This window comes from Oncorhynchus mykiss, chromosome 14 (assembly GCF_057628025.1).
Source record: "Oncorhynchus mykiss isolate SJ-2025 chromosome 14, ASM5762802v1, whole genome shotgun sequence".
In the NCBI taxonomy this organism is placed as follows: Eukaryota; Metazoa; Chordata; class Actinopteri; order Salmoniformes; family Salmonidae; genus Oncorhynchus; species Oncorhynchus mykiss.
In genome coordinates, this window is record NC_143035.1 from 5,995,801 (window position 1) to 6,007,500 (window position 11,700).

Below are 11,700 nucleotides of genomic sequence, written 5' to 3' on the forward strand. Positions count from 1 at the left end.
CACAGTAAGAGCATGCTGGAAGTTGCACAGAATTTTTACAACGTTCAAGTTTGTGCTCAGCAGAACTGGAATTTTCTCAGGACCTCATTTTTTTTTGAGGGAACATTGGCTGCACCCATTAAAAACTTGCTCTGTCTAGGCCTACCTGCACCCACCTGCACTGTCTAGACTGTCTCATTAATTACTGTTGTTGTCAAGTTCTGTTGGATAATTCGACAAGTGTGTCAATAGCAGGATAACCTCGGATCAAAAATCAACAGGCTTGGCTCTAGATTACACCTGTCTAATCATAGTTTACATTGTTTGCGAGATCAGACATAATATAAGTATATAAGACATAATAATACGAGTATTCAATTTTGGAAGTTGCTTTCATTTCAGCTCACCTAATTTGTAAACATTTCAACTGTATTAAATTACGATTTTTTTTAAAAAATTCCACAAAAAAATGAACACCCATCAAGTTAAAGTTCTCTTTCTTCTCTTTCTTGTGATGTAAGTGTTGAGACGATGCGTTAAATCCCAGACTGGGCGTTTGGTGTTCCTATAGATGCAACGGGAAGACAATGTATTCCATTGAGCCCATTTCAGCCATTACTGGGGTATGATTGACAGGTCATTACAAACATTTCCGCGTTCATAACGTTAATGGGAAAAAATGACAGGCACAAGCAAGAGTATGAAAGAGTCGCAGGAGTAAAATGAAAGCAATCAATCTCGTGAGATATAAGTGACAAGTGGATTTGGCACCTCTCAAACACGGGAAATAGACGGCTGAAAAAGACTGATCCTCAGGTGGGCAGGGCATGCACGTTGCCACACACACACACACACACACACACACACACACACACACACACACACACACACACACACACACACATCCTTGCTTAGTCACAACTCTATACTAAAACCCTTACATCACCTGACCCAAAGGGAAGGGATCACTGCCACTACCCGGAGTGGGTTCAGCAGGACGCAACGTTTCGGAATGTTCAGATAGAACCATGCTATGTAGAACAAACATGCCTCTCTGACTTGTTGAATAAGGAATAACGTCTGCTCTATTTGTGGAATTTCTATCCTCAAAGCTCAAGAATGTTTTGCAACTGAACGGAAAAGGGATAGCAAACAATTTATTAGTAAATTCCTCTTGCCACTACACTATACCTGAGTTAATGTGGACCCAGTGACTCAGACTTGAGCACTTGGACCAGGAGTCAAGCACTGGGACTCGGACTTCAGCCACAGAGACTTGTGACTAGACTCGTGACTCGATTCAGACTCGAGGGTTAGTGACATAACTACATCACTAAGCGAAACAGTCATTAGCTCCCGTTCAAAGTCACTATCCCCATTCTATTTTTGGACAGCAATGTGACTGGGGCATCTGTGGAAGGTTGATAGCAATGGCAATGACACGACCAAGTGATGGAGGTGCAACCAATACTACTTTTCCAATTCTTTGAGGCACCATCTCTGCTCTTTGCTCTGCAAATCAAATCCTTTCCTAAGAAAATCTTACATTTCCAAAAAATGTGTCTGTTTCCGGTTTGCTTGTGTTGATGTCCTGCAGTAGCTAGCTTGCTAAATCCGGCCATTCCTATGCCATGGATAGAGATGGGGATTTTGATTTGTGCTTTTGACTTAATTCTCTGTACGGGCCAATGATAATGACAGTTATTCTGATCTAACCATAAATTAATATGTTGTGCCACTGACCTGAGAATATTGAAGTTCAAAATGTAGCGTAGTAGGCTCACATTAACTAGCTAGCTAGCTAGCTTAACTGGTTCATTGTTGCCCATGCGAGGAAGTTAGGTTAGCAAGCATTTTTGCTAGGTAGCCTATGACGACAAAAAAAGTGTACTGTATGACAGAGCCATAGACCGTTTTGCCAACATGAAAAATAGAGGAGGATGGCATTGGAGTTCAACTAGTCTACAAGTAGGGTGAGTCAACATGTTTTGTTTTACTGTATTTGCGCATGTGCGCACGCACATGCTTATGCACACACACGCAGACACACACGCACACATAAATCAGTCCCATGGACAGCCACATGATGTTTAGCAACATTGATTGGACTAGATAGTTTGTGGTATCTTTCAATTTGTTTTCAGTGTATTAATGAACTGACCTACATAGCCTTGTTGATTTGATTATGTTTAAACGTTTAAGTTGAAATGGTGCTGGAATAGTGGAGGCAGTGCTCCTGTTGTTTTTATTTTGACTTGCGGTAACTCTGTGGTTCTAAATCAGTAGTTGCTGAGTAAACCGTCAAAAACATGAACTTGCTTGACCACGCTGCAGGTGATGTAACTGTTTGTTACATGGAATATTTGCTTTGTGGACTTCACCGGGCAGAGGTTGCTCTCCCCGGTTTTGTGATGAAACAAACGTATATGTAGTTGAATTTATTCCGCCACTGTGTGACTGTTGTCTTTTTTGTGGTCACCGGCCTTATTGTATATCACGTGGCATATTTTTACACTGCTGCTACTCGCTGTTTATTATCTATGCATAGTCACTTTACCCCTACCTACATGTACAAATTACCTCGAATAACCTGTACCCCCGCACATTATCCTTGTTACATTTAATTAAATTTTTAATGTAAATATTTTCTTAACTCTATTTCTTGAACTGCATTGTTGGCTTGTAAGTAAAGCATTTCAAATAAGGTTGCTGTATTTTGTTGTATTCGGTGACAAATGCAATTATTTTGATTTGATACGAACGAATGGGTTATAGAGCAAACTATGCAATTATCACAACACAGGTTGTAATATGGCTTTTTTCCTGGCTTGTCTTGGCGTCCTCAGTGATTTTACCCTAGCACTGGCTAAATTAGGAATTTATATGGGAGATAATTCCTATATACTGTATTCTAATATATGTTTGTCAGATTTCTGCTGTTGCGAAGAGAACAGAATATTATGCAGGAAAAATAATTTGGTATGACATGGCTATATATGTTTGTGTACATAGAAGTCAGTGATTTATGTTGATGATAAGTGAACGAGGCAATACAAATGGGAAGTGACTAAAATTAAAGGGCATTTAGTTGAATAAAATGGCTCACCGTTTCATCATTTTAACTATAACTACACTAAATCATTATTCAAATGACAAAAATGTGACCAAGACTCAATTATGTTTTAGTCAAAATGTGTAAGACTAGACTAAAAAAAAGTATGCCAGAATTAACACTGGTGTGTGATTGAGACCTTTGCTCATTACTGGTGCTCTCTTTTTGTTTGAAGCTGGCAGGTGTGTGTGTGCACACACATTCGATCAGTCTATTCTGAACAGTCTACTCCATAACTTCTGATAACAAAGAAAGGAGAGAAAGAGAGACAGAGAGAACAAGTGTGTGAGTTTCCATAGGAACGCCGAGTTAAGATCTCAGGAAGGAGACAACTAGTAGAGTAACAAAGACCACCACCCACTGTCACCTGGCGCGCACACACACACACACACACACACACACACACACACACACACAGTGTTGCTTTCTGAAACTGTGTGTTTGTAATGAAGTGTCACACCCTGATCTGGTCACCTGTCCTTGTGATTGTCTCCACCCCCTCCAGGTGTCGCTCATTATCCCCAGTGTATATTGTATATATCCCTGTGTTTCCTGTCTCTCTGTGCCAGTTCGTCTTGCTTGCCAAGTCAACCAACGGTTTTCCTTGCTCCTATTTTTCCCAGTCTCTGTTTGTTTCTAGTCCTCCTGGTTTCGACCTTTGACTGTCCTGACTCCGCACCCTCCTCCCTGACCACTCTGCCTGTTCTGACTACTAGCCTGCCTATCCCCTTGTACTGTTTTTGGACTCAGATCTGGTTTCTTACCCCTGCCTGGCCTGACCTTGAGACTGCCTATCGGTACTGTTTTTGGACTCAGACCTGGTTTATGAACTCTCGCCTGTCCCCGACCTGCCTTTGCCTACTCCATTTGTTATAATAAATATCCTCTGCCTCCTGTGTCTGCATTTGGGTCTCGCCTTGTGCCCTTAGATGAAGAGTGTGTGTATTTTTCTTTCTACCAGCTCTCACAGTCTCACATAAGATGTTCATCCATGTTTCTCAAATGTCAAATGTCTAAGTGTTTAAGGTTCTGTTTAGTCATTAACTCCAAATGTTGTAAGGTTAGGGTTAGGTTTCGGCATTATCTCTGAATGATTCATGTTTTAACTCAGAATGGTAAAGGTAAGGGTTAAGGTTAGGGTTAGGCATTATCTCTGAATGATTCATGTTTTAACTCAGAATGGTTAAGGTAAGGGTTAAGGTTTGGGATAGGATTAAAACTAAAATAGTAAAAATAAACTTTCTATCACTGGATTTGAACCTTTTGAACCAGATGCTTACACCCATCTGCCATCCCCATCCACAATGCCCTCGCAAAACCGATACCTACTTGAAGGTAACAGTGCTCAGTGTTGCCCCTAGTGGCTGGTTTCCACGTCATCTCCCGACGTCCTCAGACACGGGTGGACATCTCATACTCACTTGTATCATGGATGACCTGCCTGGTATCTTTCCCTTTTACTTACTTCTCACCTCATGTCCGTCCCACCGTCTCTCCATCCTGACACTGTACGCTGATAAGTAAGGGACATTTTAATGTATTCATTTATAATCAATCAATCATTTATTCAGATCTGCTGGACAAGGTCTACTTTACGACCTGCCGATTAATAAATGACTTATTAATTAATTTCCTGGACTCAGACAGTCAGTGTATTGGCCAGCTAAATTTAGCCTTTTGTTCCGTAGCTGACAGAGAGAGAGAGAGAGAGAGAGGGAAGGAGACTGATTGGTTTTTCACACCATAAGCTGTGGAAAAGGTGTGAATCAATGTCCTAAGTGGAGAGAGCAAGCTGTATTATTGATGTGGCACATTCATCAATTAATCACTGCTGTTGGAAAACTCTGGATTACCTTCATTTCACCAGGCAGACAGAGGATCATATATCTCTCTCTACCTGTCTCATCTCTATCTCCCTCTCTCTCTTTTCTGTCTATATTTGGACTGTTTCTTCCCGACCTCTTCATTTTCCCTGATCTGTCTCTCCGCCTCTCCTCCATTTGTGACGTAACAATCTTCTGTGCTTTCCCTCACCTCCCATTTTCTTATTCGCCTTTGACTCCTTATTCTCTCACACTCTTTTGTTTCATTCCTCTTTCTCCTTCTTTGTATCTTTCCCCCCATCCCTCATTCTATCTGTGGGTAACATCAGGACAGTGTCCAGTCGGAGCTGTCTGGGGGAGAGTGGTGTGGTGTGCAATGTTTTGGTCCAGGGGAGTCGTGTGTGTGTGTGTGTGTGTGTGTGTGTGTGTGTGTGTGTGTGTGCGTGCGCATGTGTGATGTGCAGTGCTGTTTTGTTCAGGGGACTGAGACATGCACAGACAGATGGACCACCACAGGGCTTTTTCCCCAAAATCCTCCTCACCTGAACTGGGCTCACTCACACCACAGAAATACACCTATAGATCTATATTTCACATGCAGATTGTCAATTCTGGATGTATTGTTGTAGAATAAATCCATTAAACAGTTAAATGTAACTAAATGTGATCTAAAACATAATCTACATAATCCCCAAAGGTGATTATTTATCATGAGTGGGCCATAAACAACAACTACTAATGCTGCAAGAAAGGAACAAATCTAAACTTTCTGGTAAAAATAATTACAAATTGCTGAGGTGTAGTAACTTTTGAAGACATAAGCTCAAGTACACAGTACAAAAATTATTTAAAAAATATGAATATATGAAATCAATTTATAAAACGACTAAGATTTCACCTTCCTTATAACTGTAAAATACGTATTTTGTATTTGTTTGCATTAAAGAAAATGTGCATATTTCTAAAAGACTCTCTTGATCAAAACCTCTGCCCCCACCGCTGTGGTCACACAGAGCTCGAGCATGGCTTGCTGAACTCGTTAGGAACTTGCTTTTTGCCTAAATTGTTTTAGATTACTTTGATGAAGTTGGCTACAAATCAATCTCTGAAAGTGCTAGAGTTATAAAACCACACTCTGCTGCTTCGCTACAATGTAAGGATTGCTTTGTCAGTGATGAAGGGTTCAGCCGGGAGTTGATAGATAGTCAGAGGAGCAAATGACATTTTTATTTTACCTTCGATTAACTAGGCAAGTCAGTTAAGGACAAATTATTATTTACAAAGATGGCCTAGAAACAGGTTAACTGCCTTGTTCAGGGGCAGAACGACAGATTATTATCTGGTCAGCTCTGGGATTTGATCTAGCAACCTTTCGGTTACTGATCTAACACTCAACCCATTAGGCTACCTGCCCCCCCATTAAAAAGGTAGGAGGGACATACCATTTAGATCTACGGTGTCCACAGATCGATTTATAATCGAAAATGACAGTCGGAACCGGTACCAGAACCATGCAGGTCCCTTAAACAGGAGACTTTACATCTGATGTGATTCTACAGGACAGACCAAGGTGGTAGTGAGACTGGTGCACTTGGCGCTGTTTCTCAGACAGTGCAGCGATGTGCAGTGTGTACTCGGTAGAGAGGAGATTCAGGAACACTTGGAGGACAAATGGTCTATTTAATGCTAAAAGTATAACCAACGCATTTCGGCTTTTGGCCTTCTTCAGGGCTTCCATATGAAGGCCAAAAGCCGAAAACGTGTTGCCTCTATTATTTGCAAAATATAAGCTTTTTTTATTTAATTCCATTTGTCTTCCAAGTGTTTCTGAATCTGCTCGCTACCTCAGTTTGCTCCTCAATTCATGCACCTTGGTTGGAAAGTGAGGAAGTGGCAGGGATCCCGCCCCTTTGGGTCATGTGATGTAAGGGTTTCAGCATAGAGTTGTGACTAAGGATGCGTGTGTGTGTGTGTGTGTGTGTGTGTGTGTGTGTGTGTGTGTGTGTGTGTGTGTGTGTGTGTGTGTGTTCGTGTGTGTGTGTGCGTGCGTGCATGCGTGCGTGCATGCGCATGTGCGCAAGTAAAACAAAACATGTTGACTCACCCTACTTGCAGACTAGTTGAACTCCAATGCCATCCTCCTCTCCTTCATGTTGGTAAAACGTCCTATGGATCTGTCATACATTGCAACCTTTGTTGTCATAGGCTAACTAGCTAAAATGCTTGCTAGACTAACTTCCTCGCATGGGCAACAATGAACCAGTTTAGATAGCTAGCTAGGTAGTTAACATTAGCCTAATTGGCTACATATTGAACTTCAATCATCTCATGCCAGTGGCACAACATATTAAGTTATGGTTGGTTAGATCAGAATTGCGGTCATAATAATATTAATACAAGTCAAAACCACAAATCCAAATCCCCATCTCCATCCATGGGCGATTTAGTAAACTAGCTACTGCAGGACATCAACACAAGCAGACCAGAAACAGACATTTTTTGGAATTGTATGTTTTCCTTAGGAAGAGATTTGATTGGTGTGAAGCCAAATCCAAACTGGCCTCCCTTAGGGGGGGTTTGGCTGCACCAGGACAACCCAGAGTTGAGAACATTTTGAAAACAGAGAGAGACAAAACATTGATACTTTTAGCATTTACATTTTTTTATAGGTCACTGAATTCAGCATATATATTATATATTGCACATATTACATACAAAACAAACAGACACAAACACAAGAGAAGAGATGGTGCCTCAAAGTATTGGAAAAGTAGTATTGGTTGCACCTCCATAACTTGGTCATGTCATTGCCATTGCTATCAACCTTCCACAGATGTCCAAAAGTAGAATGGGGATAATGACTTTGAACGGGAGCTAATGACTGTTTCGCTCAGTGATGTAGTCGAGTCACTAAACCTCGAGTCCAAATCGAGTCCCAAGTTCCCTGTGCTCAAGTCCACGTCCGAGTCACCAAAGGTCGAGTCATGTGTCGAGTCACGAGTCTCTATGGCTGAAGTCCGAGTCCTGGTCCAAGTGCTCAAGTCTGAGCACTGGGTCCACATTAACTCAAAATAAAGTTATTTACCCAGTCAGATATAGTGTAGTGGCAAGAGGAATTTAGTAACACATTGTCTGCTGTCACTTTTCCTTTATTTCTGTGCCAATAAATGTTTGCATATAGGCCACGTTCAGTTGCAAACTATTATTGAACATTGCGGATAGAAATTCCATGAATAGAGCAGACGTTAATCCTTATTCAACAAGTCAGAGAGGCATGTTTGTTCTACATAGCATATTTCTATCTGAACATTCCAAAACGTTGCATCCCGCTGAACCCACTCCAGGTTTTTAGCTATAGCTAGCTAATGAGGTAACATTACTGAATCAGGTGTCGCATCCCCCGTGGTATGCATTCCATTAACCTCTTTACCACATCTATCCCCATTACATCTCTTTCCAGGAGTTCAAACTCATTTTCATGTCTATTCGATGTATCATAAAGAAGTGTTTTATTTGTGAACTTGTTCTGATAGCCTTTCTTAAAAGTTGTCCATGTTTGTTGTCAAGGAAGTTGTCAAGGAAGCGAGCTTGTGTTTATACAGGATGTACTGCCCCCACCTACTGTCAACCAATCATGTCAATGTGGAGCTATACAGAGTTATGCATAGCCCTCCGCATTGTTAGAAAACTTGGGAGGTACACGGCATCGCCTTACAGAGCTCGATTTGGCCTCCGCAAGCCTCCGGAGGCTCCACAATTGCTCCGTACAGAGCCTCTGGAACACATTACCGAATCAAGCATACATTGGCTTTTATCCTAACCCTAGCCCTAACCTTAACCCTTAATCTAAACCTAACTCTAACTGTAACCTTAGCAAGCAGTTGCTTATCAACAGATAGTTAGTTGGTAGTATGGAAAATCCAGACTATCCAAATAAAGTGCGACCCGGTCCGCATGTAACCTAGTATTAAAACGGCCTACGGTAGTGCTTTATTAATGTCAAATGCGGGTTGCCAATGCACAAAACATATCGCTGGTATTATGGTTCATATCTTTTCAATGGTAAAGCCTTGAATCAAGCTGTTTTCTCAGAGGAAAAGAGAGAGACTAGGCTACGATGGCTACAGAACCTGCCTATGAAATGCAGTTGGGAAAGTGGGAGGGTTAAGCAAGACTACAAAGTCAAAGAGTACTTTTCTATACTCACAGAAGAGCATAGCTAGACTGTTGTTTTACTATTAAACTCAATGCTTCGATTGTTTAACATTTTGTAAAGCAGCTTGTGTTTATTAACCAGGCGAAGGGTAGCTAACTAAAAGGCTGGCGGTGACAGGTTAGCTATGTGGAGGCAAGAGAATCACCTGCACGATGTCTATAATCAGAGGTGGAGCCGGAGCAGAGTCTGTCTGCCCACACTCATCGGTTGCTCCCCAGCAGCTCACCAGCTGATGTAGGATGTGTGTGCCAGGTATGGCGTTTCCTTCCCACTGCTGAACAGAATTACGCTGTGCATCTGTGCTGATAATATTCATTGTGCTTACCACTGAAATTCTGTCAATCTCGCCACAAGCCAAAAACATTCTTCCTACATTTTCTAGGCATCGATCAAACCAAGAGCAAAATCTTGGCTCCTGTCTCTTTAAGCTGCTATGCTGATTGGCTGAACAATAACACACCCCTTTCTTGGCTGAGGTCATGATTGATTGACCTCAAGGTGCCAAATCAATCATGGTGATTGGACAGCCACTTCTCTTATCACAGAACAGAAGCCCAAGACCTCCATCCAGGGGAGTCACCAGTTTCAGAACATTCCGGGTCTTTGAAAATTATTTTACATGACTGGAGACATTAGAATAATATTTTTTAACACCACACAAATGACTGAAATTAAAGGCTAATAAAAATGAACAACCCTGTCTTAAATGAAACCAATAGCATAGGCAAAGAAAAGAGTGGAGACAGATTGTTCAATATAAGGAGGATATTATAGTACACTAACTTTCCAGTTACATTGACTCCTCCAAACTGTTTTTCCCGCAGTTGTATTTTGAAATATTGCAAAATGCCTTTTAGCTGCTGCCTACTGTTCATTGACAGCCACAACTCAACAATCAGCTGTTTGATATTTGCTGCGCGTGCTGCCCAATTGTGGGCTTCCTGACTAATTTCTTGAAAAGTCTATGGGAAAGGTGTCAAAATGTGTATTTGCATCAGTAGACTAACTGACTGAAATGCATCCGAAAAGTATTGGAATGTTCAGGGAAACCTCAGGGACGCTCATCAGGTAGTAATTGTATGTGTGTAAAGAAGATCTGCATTAATATCGATTGTGGTTTTGTCACAGTCCCTTCTCGTCTCCTAAGCGGCTGGTGAGCATTGTAGAGGGAAACAGAAAACACGTAGGGGCCTACGTGTTCATGAAAGTCTTACCTTTCAGGAACGGGGTCATAATTGCTAGTAGCTCCTACTAGGGTCGGGGCGATACCAGTATCACGATACATGTTAGTATCGTGGAAAGGAAATAAAACACAAGGAGGATTTAACTTCTTTAGGAAAACAGCCCTAATGTTGGAAACAAACATCATTATGTTGTCATCCAGAGTCACTTTAATTTATTGTCCAAGCTATAGCACACAATATTTTATATCCAGCGGGTTTTTAAAGGACCAATGAGTTTGGTCTGCATCATGTTATCATTTTTTGCCATGGGAAGAAAAATTGCAATGCTGGTATCGTCACAGCCCTAGCTAAATCAAATCAAATCAAAATCAAACTTTATTTGTCATATGTGCCGAATACAGCAGGTGTATAACAACCTTACTGTGAAATGCTTACTTACTGCAACAAAGGAGCTTGTGAAAACTGGAATTTCACATTTCCTAACACCCCAACATGAACCATACATCGCTGAGAATTATATTGCTCTGTCATTTGCACACAGAATCCATACAAGCGCACACATAAACACAACCATGTACTGTACAAACCCAGTTTGAAGTGCTAGTCTGTGGTTGAGTATACAGTAGGTATATGACATATTGGAAAGCAGTAAGTAAGTAACCAATCACAGACCTCTAGAGTGGTAGTCTGCCGCGAGGCCGCTGACGGGCATTTTCTTCACAGAGGAGGATCGGTAGACGATGTGTTGACGCCCTCCTCCTCCCTCCTCCTCCTCCCCCATCACTCCATTCCCCCTCTCCACCGGCTCGATGAAGAACTCCTCCTCTTCTGTCCTGATCATACCAGCCTGGGAGAGAGCAAGAGAGAGGAGAGAAGTAGAGAGAGTTTGTCAGTTATTCTATTTTAGTACAATGCATAATAATAAGGACATAAAAACATATTAAGCCCGGTTTGGGATCTCGCCCACTCATCCCATTTTCTTGAAAACTTTCCCCCAGCTAAAAGCCTATTAAATCCATGTAACTGGCTAAAACCTCTCTTCTCCTCTCCTGGGTGTGGGGAGCAGGGGATAGGCCACAGCCTCACAATAATTGAAGAGAGAGATGGAGATGGAGACAGTGTTAATTTTGGCATCAATTATAAATTCAGTTTTAGTCCATCTTTTAAAATGCCTTTTAGTCTAGTCACATTTTAGTGGCTTGGCTACAGGTTAAACAATTTAGGAATACAGCTTTTTTCTCCCCATCATAACCTTGGGATGGGGGTAAATAACAGTGATTCCCTTAACAAATGGAGAATCTAAGCTTTCCAACCATTCCAGAAATATTACCGCAATATTCAGGAAATAGCAAATAGCATTCAAATGTCCCATTGGAAAAAAAATAA

General features: G+C 41.4%; 1 protein-coding gene across 2 annotated transcripts in view; it reads right to left on the reverse strand.

Annotated features, from left to right (window-relative positions):
* The window catches only part of LOC110488609 (A disintegrin and metalloproteinase with thrombospondin motifs 2), a 205,281-nt gene that overhangs the window by 111,987 nt on the left and 81,594 nt on the right, over positions 1–11,700 (reverse strand). For both annotated transcript variants that reach the window (XM_036942741.2, XM_036942740.2), the window contains exon 3: positions 10,987–11,161. In XM_036942741.2, the coding sequence (XP_036798636.2) occupies positions 10,987–11,161 (175 nt within the window). The remainder of the gene's footprint in view (positions 1–10,986; positions 11,162–11,700) is intronic.